The sequence below is a fragment of the Haemorhous mexicanus genome, chromosome 10, assembly GCF_027477595.1.
Source record: "Haemorhous mexicanus isolate bHaeMex1 chromosome 10, bHaeMex1.pri, whole genome shotgun sequence".
Taxonomy (NCBI): Eukaryota; Metazoa; Chordata; class Aves; order Passeriformes; family Fringillidae; genus Haemorhous; species Haemorhous mexicanus.
This window is the reverse complement of record NC_082350.1, coordinates 11668989-11684488: the sequence shown is the minus strand read 5'-3', so window position 1 is coordinate 11684488 and position 15500 is coordinate 11668989. Positions and strand designations below refer to the sequence as shown.

The 15500-nt window shown below is 39.6% G+C and overlaps 1 protein-coding gene across 10 annotated transcripts in view; it reads left to right on the top strand.

The window, feature by feature from the left end:
• TRIP12 (thyroid hormone receptor interactor 12) overlaps nucleotides 1–15500 on the top strand; it is a 78018-nt gene that overhangs the window by 39582 nt on the left and 22936 nt on the right. For 9 of the 10 annotated variants that reach the window (XM_059855336.1, XM_059855342.1, XM_059855341.1 and 6 more), the window contains 14 exons: nucleotides 5138–5243; nucleotides 6483–6619; nucleotides 7550–7633; nucleotides 8987–9082; nucleotides 10056–10204; nucleotides 10524–10559; nucleotides 10644–10739; nucleotides 11161–11253; nucleotides 11401–11562; nucleotides 13173–13241; nucleotides 13355–13520; nucleotides 14227–14344; nucleotides 14485–14641; nucleotides 14947–15100. In XM_059855336.1, coding sequence (XP_059711319.1) covers nucleotides 5138–5243; nucleotides 6483–6619; nucleotides 7550–7633; nucleotides 8987–9082; nucleotides 10056–10204; nucleotides 10524–10559; nucleotides 10644–10739; nucleotides 11161–11253; nucleotides 11401–11562; nucleotides 13173–13241; nucleotides 13355–13520; nucleotides 14227–14344; nucleotides 14485–14641; nucleotides 14947–15100 — 1623 coding nt within the window. The remainder of the gene's footprint in view (nucleotides 1–5137; nucleotides 5244–6482; nucleotides 6620–7549; nucleotides 7634–8986; nucleotides 9083–10055; nucleotides 10205–10523; nucleotides 10560–10643; nucleotides 10740–11160; nucleotides 11254–11400; nucleotides 11563–13172; nucleotides 13242–13354; nucleotides 13521–14226; nucleotides 14345–14484; nucleotides 14642–14946; nucleotides 15101–15500) is intronic. The other variant, XM_059855340.1, reaches the window with a different exon arrangement.

Sequence of the window (15500 nt, the reverse complement as noted above, 5' to 3'; positions counted from 1 at the left end):
TTTGGACTAGAGATCATTTAGGTTAACTTGACACCCACAAATCTATGGGCCCTGATGGGATGCTCCTGCAAGTGTTGAAGGAGCTGCCAGATGTTGCTGTTAAGCCATTGTCCGTCATCTTTGAAAGGTCATGGAGAACAGCAGAGATGCCTGAGAAAAGCCAGTGTCACTTCAGAAAGGGCAAGGAAGAGGACATTGGGAACTCTAGTCTGGTCAGCCTCACCTCCATCCTTGGAAAGATGATGGAAGAGCTTATCCTTCATTGTCATCTCTAAGCATGTGAAGTAAAAGAAGGTTATCAGTAGCAGTCAACATGGATTCACTGAGGGAACTAATGCTTAACTAGTCTGATAGTCTGCTGTGATTTATTGTAAATCAAAGACACTCTGACGAAGGGGAGAGAGAATGATGCGTCTGACTCTATCGTCAGAAGGCTAATGAATTACTTTGTTATACTATACTATGTGTATTTTATCTAAACTGAATCAGCCAGGCACTCACTCTTGCTCACAACTGCACAGAACTGCACTCATCTCTGATTCTCTCGTGACTGTCTGGTGACAGTCCCACACACACACACACATGCTTCTTGGCCCTGATAGGCCAAGGGAACAAAACATCCTCACTTTGGGTAAACAATCTCCATATTGCATTCTACTTTAGCACAACACAGGCACAGCAAGCAAGATAAAAATTGTTTTTCTTCTCTGCTTGTCTCACAGCTTCTCCCTGTTCAGAGGGCATGTGAATACCACAGTGATTGAATGGCTGGCTGAGTAGATAGATGAAGGGAGAGCAGTGGATGTTGTCTGTCTTAACTTCAGCAAGGTTTTTGACTCTGTCTCCTGTAGCATCCTCATAGCTCAGGAAGTGGGGTGAACTGAATAACAATGGACTGGGTGGAGAACTGACTGGATGGCGGAGTTCAGAGGTTGTGATCAGCACACAGTGTCCAGTTGGAGGCCTGTAGCTGGCAGTGAGTCAATATTGGGTTTAGTCTTGTTTGGCTGGTTCATCAGTGACCTGGATAAGGGGGACAGAGTGCGCCCTCAGCAAGTCTGAAGACACAAAAGTCAGAGGTGTGGTTGGTACACCAGAGGCTGGGCTGCCATTCAGCTAAACCTGGAGAAGCTGCAGAGTTGGGTGGAGAGGAACCTAATGAAGTTCAAAGGCACGTGCAGGGTCACACATCAGTGCAGGTTAGGAGCTGACCTGCTGAAAAGTGCCTCTGGGGAGAAGGACCTGGGGGCCCTGGTGGAGAACAGGTGGTGCATGAGCCAGCAGTGAGCTCTTGTGGCTAAGAAGGCAAACAAAATTCTGGGATGCGTTAGGAAGAGCACCTCTGACAGGTCAATGAAGTTGATCCTGTTCCTGTACTCTGACTTGGTGAGGCCTCACCTGGAGTGCTGTGTCCAGTTCTGGTCTCCCCACTTCAAGGAAGACAAGGAACTACTGAAAAGGTCCAGTGGAGGGCAGTGAAGGTAATGAGGGGACCTGGAGCATCTCTCATGAGGAAAGGCTGAGATATCTGTGCCTGTTTAGCCTGGAGAAAAGATGGCTTACCAATGCATACAAACACCTCAAGGGTGGTTGTCAAGAGATTAGGCCAGACTCTTTTTTTCAGTGGTGCCCAGCACCAGGACAAACAGCAGAGGACACAAACTGAATACAGGAAGTCCCACTGACTAAGAGGAAAAACCTCTTTGAGGGTGGCAGAGCAGTAGAACAGGCTGCCCAGAGAGACAATGGAGTCTGCTTTTCTGGAGATACTCAAAGTATGCCTGGATGTGACCAGTGAACCTGCTGTAGCAGTGGGGTTGGATGGTCTCTGAAGGTTGCTTCAGCCCCAACCTTCCTGTGAGTCTGTGACAATTGCTGTATGTATTACAGAAATAGTGCTGAGTAAACAACTTGTAGAGATGAACATCAAGCCAGTTCTTCTGAGAGCCCTTGCTATCTGTGTCCTGTGCTCTCTTCCATCAGGCATACACAGGGCATCCTTAATCTCATTTTCCTGAACACTGCTTGTGCTCTGTTTACTGGTGAATACTTGCCACTTTCAGCCTCCTGCAACTCCTAAAGACACAGGACTAACCTTCAATTTGGAGGCTGTGCTGGCTATCCCAAATTTTAATGACTATGTGAGTGAAAGGAAGAAGGCTCTGTCTGTAGGGATTAGCAGTCTTGAAGTTATGGTATTGGGAAGACTCAAAGGCTTTGCAGAAGATGCAGGTGGTAAGAGTAAGATTGACTTAAAGTTGATTAAGAAGGCTTCTTAAGGGCAGAGTGGCATTGAACAGCAGGAAGGGAACATGCTGTGAGAAGACTTTCTTTGCTTTCTCTCTTAGCCTTTAAAATAAATAGGGGGAGGTGGAAGCTCAGTTGTACCCTGGTAGATGCTCAGAGACAGAAAAGTAAAGATTTGGGAAAAGAAAAATGTAGAAAGATCATTTGTCAAGTAGAACATTCTTGAGCAGCAGAAGAAAATGTGCTCAGTGTTTCTGGATGCTCACGCACGGTGTGATGTATTCTGCAGTTCACCCACCAAGCAGTAAGTCAGTAACTGTATATTCTCTACAACCCTCTGAAGTAGTTCAGTTTAAAGAGATGGCTCAGCTGATTTTTTTTTTAATGCCACTTATGGAAAAGGACAACCTATTTTATTACATCTTTGCCCTACTGCTTGATGGTGTATGTGCTCATCTGACCCTTAAGCAAGCTCAGCTCACCAAACTGGCAGAATACTAAAACAACAAGGTGTGTGTCAGACGTGTACTAAATACATCTTGGGATTGAATTGGGGAAAATAAGAGATGGGTGGGCCATACTTTTAAACAACAGTAAGCTGTTAAGCTGGCTCTGCTGCTTTGTGAAACTCTTGCCCTTAGCAGAAATCCTGTTTTGATACAAGCTAAGTCAACCTTCATTTACAGTGGATGTGTGGTGTCTCATCAATAGCCTGTTACTAAGCTAATGTGAAGTTACCTAACTTAAGTTTGACTACTTGAAAATGACTGACTGCCCACAGATTTGAAATAGTAAATGGTGTGGTGACATAAAGGATGAAAAGGTGCCTTTTCAGTGAACTCTACTGTATCATGGTGATTATTTAATTCTTCTAATGCAAAGCAAAAGTGCATTTAACTTAGAATTTCACCATAGTGTTACAGGTACTGAATAACCTAGTTTTCCATATGTGTTATATATGAGAAAGCATATCTCTGAATTCAGTGGGGCAAACACATTTTACCTGTGGAGTAGTACAGTGCTATACCTAGTGCCAGTTGAAGAATGCATTTTCTAGTGTAAAATACAACCAGCTCTGGGGGAAATGTTGGTGTATCATTGTACTACTGAGTACTTGAAAAGTGTAGCGCTGGCATGGGATTCTGCTGCAACCATTTTAAATGAGTTTTGTCTTGTATCTCTACCTTATGACATGTTTTCTCCTGTAACACCTGTCCTGTTCTCACCCCCAGTATTACATATACTATATGTAAGTAGGGTTTGAGCCATTGTGTAGTGGTAACTTCAACTTAGAGTTTTGGTTTCAAAGCACATGTAGTAAAAATGTCGTTACTTTTTGAATATTCAAAAAAGTTACAAAGGTTCTGTATGTACAGACCATGTGGAAATTCAAGTGTCTGGCCTGCTTCAGTTCAGTGCTTGGTGGCTTTTAATTACAGAACGTTTTCTTAAGGTTCCCAAATTTCTTGAGTTGCTAAGCTGAGTGTGTTTTAAATACATGAATATCAGGTTTACCTTCATCTGCATAGACCTTAACTGCACACAGCATTATGTTTCTGGGTCAAATATGCTGTGGTGTTTGAAAGGACACACTATCGGCCAGATCAGTAGTAGTTTTATAGATCACTTTTCCTTTTCTCTTAAATATCTAGTCAGACACTGCATAGTTATCATTTCATCCCTCGGTGCCACAACTCTGCATTCCTGGAATGTTCTAGGATTAAGGAATAGGAGCAAGTTTGATAACTAGCTGAACTCGTATTTGAGTTCAGATGAGTTTGATAACTCATTCTGAACTCAAATGCATTGCGTGTTTAAGTATGTTTTATTTCTGCTTTGTTGCCAGAAGAGGGAGCAGTGATCTAACTTACTTTTCAAAACAGTTTACATCTATTCTAGTAATAAGAAGTCTGAATTCAATGTTACAATGTTCTCTTGTATTATATTTATTTATTGTGGAGGTGTGTGGATGGGGTCACTGCAATGTCAAACTGGGCCTGATAAAAATTTTTGATTTTTACCCTAAATTATCAATTTTGTGCTTTGGAAGCTGCAGTTGGGTATTTCAACCTGATACTAAGCCTGCTGAGAATCATCTGAGAATGTTATATTGCATGGGGTTTTTGTGTATTTAACCTGGTTCTGTGGTGGGATGTTACCAGAACAATGGCTTTGTTACCTAGAGCAAATTTTTATCAATTGGGTCAGTTTTCAACAGTGAAAATGCTTGTAAATTAAACACTGGATCTTCTTTTCCAAAGCTGTGAGGATGTGCTTGCTTATTTGCATCAAGGATGGCCTTATGACAGTAAGAGGGGCTGAAGGGCTGTAGTTGAAATAGGAACACAAATAATACATGGGATAGATCTCAGCACAGTGCTTGACTCCTGGAGGAGAGCATGGTTCTGATTGAAGGCAGTTATTTTTTAGCCAGATTAGTGTGAGTAAAATGGAGTAAAATTTGAGATTGCAATCACTACTGCCTTCCCTCTTGAAATACAGTTTCTTCTTTTTCTGTTTAAGGCTAAAGCATCTTCCTTTAAATGTTGGAATGTAGAAATAATACACTTGTATCCCATAATGTGATACCTGTTTAGCATGAGAAAGATGATCTATAGCTGTGGTATATAGTTTAGTAAAAGGTGCCTACATAAAAACTTGGAGTTTAGTATTATTTAAGTCAATGAGTAAAAGTAAATGTCTGAACTTTTCTTTTACTGGTATAGCAGTTCAATGTAGGCTGACTAAAATTGATGTGGGCTTATTGTGGCTCTTATGTAGAAGTTGTTCTTCTACACGGAGGTTTCCTATACACAAAAGTTTAATTTCTTTGTAGAACTGCTGTGTATTTAAAGACTGATTTAGTCTCAATTCTTTACATATTGCATAGGTCTGAGAAAATCTACCAAGAAGCGCAGTGAATCACCACCTGCTGAGCTCCCCAGTTTACGGCGGAGCACACGGCAAAAGACCACGGGCTCCTGTGCTAGCACCAGGTAAAACTTAGAGAAATGAAACTTGATTACTACAGTGAGTTGGTATTCATGTCATTTCCATGCATGAAAATTGGCCTTGGCTGTCTCTGACTTGGCTGTTGTAAAAGTAGCTGTAGCTTTTCAGGCCTGCTGGATTACTCTGTACACCGGTGTCATGGATAGCACATAGAATTTGCCACCATCAGACTTGCAGTAAGTCCCTCAGCTGTGGAGGTGGAGGAAGAGAAACAGCCAAAGCCAGCATTGCAAACTTAAGTAATCCTGTCCTTAGAAAGGTGTTTAAGAAGACAGACAGTAGTGCTGAACTACTGTCTGTCATGAATAGTGAAATAGATAATTGTTTTGAAAAATAAGACTTCACGGTCCCACACAGGAGTCAGTTTTAATAGGGTGCACTGTTAAGCTGACTCAGCTTGTCAGCAGTTTCGTCTGAACTGCATCTAAGTACTTAATGTACTTCGAAGTAGGAGGAGAAGTAGTCCTGAATTAGTAATTTTAAACAACTGGTAGATTAAATGGGAGGGGAGAATTTATGTATCCTGTGATGCAATAAACTTTTGTAGTTGCATATCTTGTGGGGCTAAATGTAGGAAGCCTTAACGAGCTATATTTTTGTTCTTATGCCTAGATTTATTAGTACTTCTAGCACATCCTCTTTTCCCTCTTCTACACCATTAAAAACCACTTCTGAAGTCTTGATTTTGTTGTCAAGTATGTATTTGAATTTGACTGTTTACTTTGAAGGCAGATGTATTTGTAGTGATGAAGACTGTAGTGTTTAAAACTGCAAATCTAAATAGACTCATCCTCTCAAGCTTGTTCTGACTCTGAAAACCAAGTTGAATGTCAGAGTCCTCTTCTTGCTTTCAGTAGTTCAGAGCTTCCTCTGAAGATGTTCATTGGCCTCAATCATTGGCCTTCTCAAATGTGTACATGATTTGTAACTAACAGTCACTTTAAGCTTGCTCATTTTCTCTGTTATATTTTAGTAGACTGCCTGGTCTTGAAATGTTTAATGTCTGTGTAATGCCTTAGTTTAAACAAATCACTGCCATGGTGCGGGGAGTGTACAGAAAGGTTGGATAATTTTATGAAGGTTGATTCTTCCACAAATTGCTCATTTGTGCAATGTTCTGGCAGTGATGTACATAAACATTATGTAGTCTTTTAGTAGACTTACGTTAATAAATCTCTTATCTTAGTTCAGAAGGTCTGAAACTTTGTTTTTTGAACCTTTAGTCGGCGAGGCTCTGGCCTGGGCAAAAGAGGAGCAGCTGAAGCTCGCCGACAGGAGAAGATGGCTGATCCTGACAACAACCAGGATGGAGTTAACTCTTCAGCTGCACGGACAGATGAGCCTCCCCAGGGAGCTGCAGGTAAAAAGGAATTTCAGCTGAAGAATTTTTAGCATAGTTGCTAGAATAAAATTCTTTGCATTTAAAAATAGTTAAATGGATTAAGTTCTGAAGAGTAATTGTTTAAGCTCGTAAATAATGCTGGAAGGTTTTTGAGTCAGAGAGATCCTTACATTCAAGTATGATTTTATTGGCTGTTTGGTACATGTTTCAGTTATGTTTTTTTGTAGTATCCAAACTATATCCAGTAATCCAGTTGTTAGCTTTTAAGCTTCTGCTACTTTTAAAAAAAGTAACTTCAGCTGATGCTACATAAATGCTATCAACTGAAAAGACATAAAACTGTTCAGAATAAAGAAGGCATGCATTGCCTGTAGAAGTGCTGTTGAAACTACTCAAATATTCTACGGCTTATCTGTTGAAATTGCAAGCATGTGTGTACTGTAGAAATTTGTGACCAGTTGAATACTGTTACTTGCACAGTTCTGTTAGATGATAATTTTATCATCTGGTCCTAATTAGTGAGTTCAAAGGAACTATGCAGTAATTATGCTGAAAGGTAGAAAATACTAAACATTCTATGCTTAAAGGTGGCTACATCAGTACAGAAAGTAGTAATGGAAACTCAGCATAGCGTAATACTCAATTAAGAAAGGTATACATTTATTAAGTATACAGGTAAATCTGTCTGAAACGTAATTTTATAAATTGACTTAGCTGTTTTTCGTTTCTTTTCATTATCTTGTGTTGATGATAAAGCCATTCTCTTCAGCTTTTGGAAGGTACTAGTCCTCTAGACTGCTCTGTTTTAAATTTGAAGTTTTACAGGAGTTTGCTGGTGGCAGCACTAAATGCAGAGTGTGCTTTTGATGGTGGAGCCTTTTTTGGATGTGAGTTTTGTGGCTTTAAAGACACTGTAACTTGTACTAATTAATCTCATTGTTTCTTTAGCTTCTAGTTCTGTTGCTGGAGCTGTAGGTATGACAACTTCTGGAGAAAGTGAGTCAGATGATTCTGAGATGGGAAGACTACAAGGTATAAAAGTTGTCACTAATTTACCTTTTTGGTTGTTAGCCTATAAATAACCATACCTACACAAACTCTGTATGATACTCAGGTGGGAAGGCTGTATTTTGTTTCCCTGTCTGTGAATGTGTTTCTTCTCACAGTATTTCTGACGTAGGGATTTACAAGCCTTAATTCACAAAAGATGCAAGGATTTCTGGAGGGGGGCAGTAGTGTCTTTATTCATTTAAATGGTGTGTAATACCCTACTACTGATGATTTTCTAAGAGGAAGTGGGGGGGAGAGAACTAAAAAAATCAGTCTGATTAAGTGTGTAAGCTCAAATATGAAAATCTTCTTTGCAAGCATGTTTTAAGTTTAGAGGGTAGGTTCGGCCTACTGTACTCTGCCTGCTTCTGGATAACTTTTTTTTTTTTTTGTCCTTGTCATTGATACCCATGCTGCTGTAAGCTTTGACCAAAAAAAGTCTGAATGTTCTGAAAATGCTTGCTTTTGTGCTTGGGCTAAAGAGTCTGGTCTCTCAAAAGCAGAGAATATGACAGGTATAAACTCAGTATGCATGTCCTGCAACTGGTCTAATGGTTTGGGTACTGCATTGCAGGGAGTCCTGAGATCATGATCTCCCTTGCAAATGACAGATTTTTGTTAATCTGGATATTTAATATGGGAGTGCTGCCAGTATCAGTTCACTTGCTTATAGTTCTCAGTAAGTATAGGTATGCATTAGAAATATTGGGCTAAATTGGTTTTCACTATTAATTATTTTATTGATCCGCAGTAGTCATGGTTGGTACAATAAAAATCAGAATCACCCACTTAGTTTAGCTTAAGTAACAAGACTGTAAAGTGTTGAAAATAACTCAAAAAAGAAACCCGCTGATACTTACCAGAGTTCTTCCCTCTCCTGCTCATCAGCAAATATAGCTGTTGAACCTGTTTTTCAGTGCCCTTTTTTTCAGAGTAGTAGTGCCTGCAGGTCCTGAAAACATGAGGATAAGCTTAACCTATTCTGTGTAATTTGAGTTCAGATTTGAAATTACAGCCTGGTGTATCTGCTGCTCTGGCTCTAGGCTTATAACAGTTTAATAGATGAGGCTACTTTTGTAAAACACACAGCGATGCAAACGCAGCGGGTAACTTTGTAAAGGACCTTACTGCTCTGACACAAACACAAATTAGTTACTTGTTCCTTTAAGGTCATCTTTTTCGTGTTTTTTCAAAATCGAGGTAGCTGCAATCATCTAATCCTAATTCTAAGTATCAACATTCTTGTAGTCTTAAATGATAACATCACGGAATTTAAGCTTTTAAAAATATACATAGAAGCTTTGACAATGGCTGTTATCCTCTGTTTGCTTTTAGCTCTATTAGAGGCTAGGGGTCTTCCTCCTCACCTGTTTGGCCCTCTTGGTCCTCGGATGTCGCAGCTCTTCCACAGGACAATTGGAAGTGGAGCTAGTAAGCAAAGTTTGTCTAATTTGACTTAATTCTTTCCACTTCCAGACTAGTAGAATTCAGCCAGTAGTAAATCTAATATTTGTATTAGCTTCATAGTTTAATAAAGTATTTTATATGTTGGAGACTTGTATGTCATGATAGTGCTAGACCACTTGTCAACAATTCTAATTTGCTTGTCTTCCTTTAAGGAAGAAAAATTAGCTGTATTTCTTTGCTTTTCTTTTTTGGGGCATCTTAATGTTCCCTTCTAGGTGGGGAAGGGAGGGTTCTTGCCTTTTCACCCCTTCCTTATCTTTTTCTTTTGCATGATGGGCTGCTTAACAAAGACCTCTCCAACCCTCTTGGGTTTTTTGCTAGCTTTAAACAAATGCTTAAGCTAGCTTTAAAACAATTAGTAGATGTCAGTTTTAAGTTATGTTGGTTTTAGTTTCAAAAGCGTCTTCGGTTTCGGAGAGAATGGATTTTATTCAGCCGTTATGTCAGTGAGAATGTGGGTCCTTAGACTTGTTGCACCAGGTCTGCGCTAGGCAGCTGGGTGAGATGTGCACCTTCCAGTCCAGGTCTGGCTTCCCAGGAGAGCCAGAGGCAGCCTGTTACACTGCATGCCAAGAAGAGGATGGGGTCTCATGGGTGCTCCATGTGCTGTATTAACTGGGGGGTGTTGCAAAGCCCTTTGCTGCACAAAGGGGGGGTGGTTTGGGTTCTGGCACCTGCTGTAGGTTGGCAAGATGGCTGTGCTGAGCAGTGTGGCGGACTCCCTGTGCTGACCAGTCTGCACTGGAAAGGCAGCCAAGAGTGAGATTTTGTCTCCCTTCCCTATTCCCCCTTTTTATGACAGGGAAAGGAAATGAAGCTACAAATACAGAGGAAAACAAACTATCTCTGGTCTTCCACTCTGGCAGAAGTATAGCATAACAGTTCCCTTGAGCACTTTCTAATACCTTTTTTCCTTAATTTTTTTCTGGATATCTAGGTTCTAAAGCTCAACAGCTTTTACAAGGTCTCCAAGCCACTGATGAAAGTCAGCAACTACAGGCAGTGATTGAGATGTGCCAGCTGTTGGTTATGGGAAATGAAGAAACATTAGGAGGATTTCCAGTCAAGAGTGTTGTACCAGCTTTGGTAAAGATTTAATCTCAGATTTCTGTTGAAGGATATAATATTTCACTCAATGTCTTGATTAAATTAAATCATCACTATTTATATTGTCTCCTTAGTGTGTGTGTATCTGTCCTTTTATTTGGCTTTGAGAGGATGTTTTGCTAAATTTTGATAGTCCTGTTAATTTTTTAATAGCTCAAGAATAGGCAGTGGTTCTTTTGGAATTCTTACTAACATTCAAAGTCCTGAGTCAAAAGCTACAGTAGTGATTTGTATACTTTTTATGGTGACATCTAGATTAAATTTTTTTAAACGAACAATACTTTTTTTTTTTAAACAGATAACACTGCTGCAGATGGAGCACAACTTTGACATTGTAAGTAGTTTGTAATATTTAAGAAGCTTTTGAAATACTGAAAAGTTATCTGAACTTAAAATCAAATATCTGTGTATTTAATAGATGAATCATGCATGTCGGGCCTTAACATACATGATGGAAGCACTTCCCAGATCATCTGCTGTAGTGGTAGATGCAATTCCTGTCTTCTTGGAAAAGGTAAAATGAAATCAAAACAGTAATAAAACAGCATGAGGGGATTATATAGTTTGTTTTAACTTTAGGAAATGCCATTGAGAGAGTGGCTTCTTTTCATGGCTTACAATATAATATAAAGTGCATGATAAGCTTCTAAAGCCAGGCTTAATCTTTGCTCCCATCCTTACTGAAAAGTGCTCTCTCCTTCACTGAGAACTTTTTGTTGGATTGGTGTTACAAACATACAAAATGTGTAAGTAAATGAGCTGTTACCCCTTGGAGTAGCTCCATGGCTGACGGTAGTCTTAGACTGTCAGGCTTGGTCAGAGCTGGCTTCATTAGCATATGTGTCTTGGTAGAGGCTGTATGTCTGAATGTTAATCAAGATGATTATTTTTGAAATCTCTTTGGTTGATATACCATCTTTTTTGTTTTCTTGTAGCTGCAAGTTATCCAGTGCATTGATGTGGCAGAGCAGGCACTTACAGCCCTGGAGATGTTGTCACGCAGGCACAGTAAAGCCATTCTGCAGGCAGTAAGTAAAACTAAAACAAGGCAGGTTTGCCTCTGCTAGCTCTACATCTCAGTGATCTTCTGTTAAGATGAAATAAGAAAGCAGCTTTCTGTGACTTCAGCAGTACTGAGAGTGAGAATGTTTGTTTGTTTATTTGTTTTGTTATAGGGTGGGTTGGCAGACTGTTTGCTGTATCTGGAATTCTTCAGTATAAATGCACAAAGGAATGCACTAGCTATCGCTGCCAACTGCTGCCAGAGTATAACACCTGATGAGTTTCACTTTGTGGCAGACTCTTTGCCACTGCTAACACAAAGGTTAACCCATCAGGTAAGAAGTTTTTAAAAAAATGGAACATCTTGATTTTGATCTGAAAGCAGTTTAAAGATGTCTCCAGATACCTGTTTCTTTGCTGTGTATTATTTACCTTTGCAAGTGATAATTGAGTTCAAGTTTCTATACTGTCAGGTTGTGATATACCAGTGTACATATGGACCTTCTGTGGTTCTGTAAATGTGACATTTTATAAAACAAAACAAATAAGATACTTTAAATCAAAGCATGAGTAATGATTTTGTAGTTCTTGTAAGAACAAGGACATTAGTAAGAGGAAGTCCAGTAGCATTTACTGGTTTTATTTTTTCTTAACAGATGGGTTACAAGGTTCTTTCCCCACTTTAAATCAGAACACCCTTTGTTTCAATTTTTGTGGGCTTTTTGTGCTGTAACTTTTTGGGGGACTTTATGGCATTTTTAAAAAGTTCCTGCTTTTGTACAATAGTTTGAAGGGATGAATCTGAAATCAAGGGGCTCCTAAGGGCTACATATCCTGCAGTACTGCTGTGTTTGTAAATGAGCACTTAGAATAACTGGTGCACCAAAAGAGATTTTTGGTGATCTGCTTGGTTGGCAGATACCTGTTAAAAAGATGAAAAAAGGAGAAATACTTTGTTTGTTAACAAATGCAAATACTGGAAGCTTCCAGGTAATGGTTTTATGTATTCTTGTGCTGTTCTTAATTTTGCCTACACCATCTTGCTGAAAGACTGCTTGAATCTTTGAGGCAGCTTCTAAGAAGCCAAATGACAGCTTTAGATTGTACTCTAGAAACAGGAAGCACCATTCTCACCAGTAGTAGGGACAAGTACTGATCCTGATCTTTGAAGAGAAGCTACAACCCACCAAAGTAAGATTTCAAGAAATTTTGAAGTGGAAATTTTCTGGAAAAGAGTCTTGAGTTAGCTCTTAACAGAATAGTTGAGGTTGGAAGAGAGCCCTGATACCTAGTCCTAGTTCCCCTGCAAGTTGAGCTAGAGCAGATTGCCCAGGAACATGTCCAGATGATGTTTTTTTTTCCTGTTTTTAAGTATTTCCAAGGATGGAGACTTAATCTCTCTCAGGCTAACCTCTTCCAGTGCTCAGCTACCCTTACAGTTAGTGTTTTTTAAGTTCAGGTGAACTTTTTTGAGCATTTTATTGAACTTTTAACTAGAGCTATTTTCAGGGCAGTCTTTTCTTGTGTCTTTGAATTTGCTGTGTTGTCTGTGCTGCATAATATCAAAATCAGGCTTCATGTAGTCCGTAGAATAGTAGCATTCACTCCTGCTTATTATCTATAACAGCTGTTACTTCAGTTTTTCCCTATTGTTTCCTCCTTTCAGAACCCAGAAGGACTATTAGAGATCAATTTATTAATCTCTAAAGGTCCCTAAAGGTGTTTGTGTTGCAAGGGAGGGTGTTTCCCAGGGAATATGTAGGAAGCACAGCTGTATCAGGAGATCAGTTTAGACTGTCAGTGAGTTTAAAAATGAGACCTGTAATGTTCTGTAAAATGTGATTAGACTGGCCCTTTTGGAGAAATTTTATGAATGCCTCAAAATGGCAGCATGTTCTAATGCAAGTTAAAATATTTCAATTTAAAAAAAACTTTCTTATAACAGGACAAAAAGTCTGTTGAAAGCACTTGTCTGTGTTTTGCACGGCTAGTGGACAACTTCCAGCATGAAGAGGTAAGGGTGTGGATGGGGGTGCATTTCTGCTTTCTTCTCCACCCACCCTGTTTCTCTTGAGGGCTCACCTTTCAAGGACTAATGTTTCCCATTTTGTTGTTCCCTCCTTGAAGAACTTGCTGCAGCAGGTTGCTTCCAAGGACTTGTTAACAAATATCCAGCAGCTCTTGGTCGTGACACCTCCTATCCTGAGCTCAGGAATGTTCATCATGGTGGTGCGCATGTTCTCCCTGATGTGCTCCAACTGCCCCACGCTTGCAGTCCAGCTTATGAAGCAAAGTGAGTTCTTACTCTTCCATGTTCTAGGGGGCCTGTTCATGTTAATGCTTACAGTCAGTATGGACCTCTATGCACTTGATCATATAAATATTCTGTTCTTTCAATTTTTCTCTCTTACTGTGTTTCCCCTGGGATAAAAAGTTGATATAAACTTGTTGAAAGCTTTTATCCAGAGGGGTTTTTATCTTTTTTCCTAGCTGTTGTCACTGCAGTGCTGGCTTAATTTTGAGTCTGTATTGGCTGCACAAACTATTCTCATTCTAACGCAAGCTGAATAATTATTTTCTTAGTTGTGACCACGTGGGGGAATGATGTGCTTTAGGTACTTCTTCTAGGGGAAAACATTAACAAAAGTAACTGCTGTAGAGCTGTGTTAGTTGTCACTTGTTTTCTTTGTTCCATCTCACAAATTTTGACTAAACCTTTCAACTGCCTTTTACCTTTCCCTGTTTTGTTCTGTGTCTTGTATATATTGAGTGGTATTTCTCCCCTAATTGTCCCCTAAAGGAAAGAAACACAAACCCAAAAAAGCTACAAACCCTAGACCTGAGAACGAACGCATTTCTTAGTGTTCAAAGAAACACTTTTGTCCTGTAGTCCACTCTCTGTTTGCTTTGGGCAGTAACTATCTCTTCTGTGTAGTGTCCAACAGAAAATGGAATCCATATCTGATAGAGGCAGTCCCCTGAATAATAATTTTTTATAGATATTGCAGAAACGCTTCACTTCCTCCTTTGTGGAGCCTCAAATGGGAGTTGTCAAGAACAAATTGACCTTGTTCCACGAAGTCCTCAAGAACTTTATGAACTTACTTCTCTTATCTGGTAAGTCTTGCAGTCCTAGGTTTTGGGTGTGGTTGGTATGTTAAAATCCTTAACTTCACTAAAATAAGGCAAACAGTTTTCAGCTTAGATGGACTTGATTGTATACTTCTAGTAAAATACTGTTTTAATGTTCTTTACAGTGAACTGATGCCTTGCCTGCCAAAAGAGGGAATCTTTGCTGTTGATACTATGCTAAAGAAAGGAAATGCACAAAATACAGATGGTGCAATATGGCAATGGCGAGATGACAGGGGTCTCTGGCATCCCTATAACAGGATTGATAGTCGAATAATAGAGGTAGTAATTCCACACATTTGTGTGGTGATGCTTTTCAAATCTGCGTGCGGTTGTATAGGGAATTGAGTGCTTTCTCTCTCTTTAAAAATATCACTCTTGATCTTTCTGAGTCAGAAACACAAGTTTCCTCAAACATCCTGCTGTAATATTGCACTATTTTGGTGTTCAGCCATACCAAATCACTTATTTGCTGTTCTTACTGAATTTCTGTCACTGTTTTTTCTGCTGTTACCCCTCTCCTCACCTTTCATATAGTTTTCTGTTTATTAGGGATTTCTTAACTTTAAATTCTTCCTTGATTTTAGGCAGCTCATCAGGTTGGTGAGGATGAGATAAGCCTGTCTACGCTTGGGCGTGTCTATACTATTGATTTTAACTCTATGCAGCAAATAAATGAGGATACTGGAACAGCTCGTGCCATTCAGCGAAAACCAAACCCTTTAGCCAGTACAAACACTAGTAAGTACAGCTCAGGAAACACCTGGGCTCTCTAGCTGTGGCTAATATATGCTGGGCTGTGCAGCCATTTACTTAACTAATAAATTTCTTATGGCTTCTGTGGAACATCAAACTATTCTGATTTTCATGAATGTAGAAAATGTCATAACAAAGCTCGTACTGTTGACATGTGTGCTTTTTAATGTGTAAGCTCCTCCTGGGAGCTGGGGGTGTTCCTGGCATGGGATTCCTGAAACAGTTCTCTTCATACAGCTCCTTTATTTAAGGAAGACTCTGTGAGGGCTTCTTACTGTTATACAGAAATACATAAGAAAACTGAAGAAAAAAAGATTAAACTCCTTGAAAGAGGAGGTGTTGTACCTTCTTACTCACTTTGACTTCTGGTTCTTGAATTTTATTT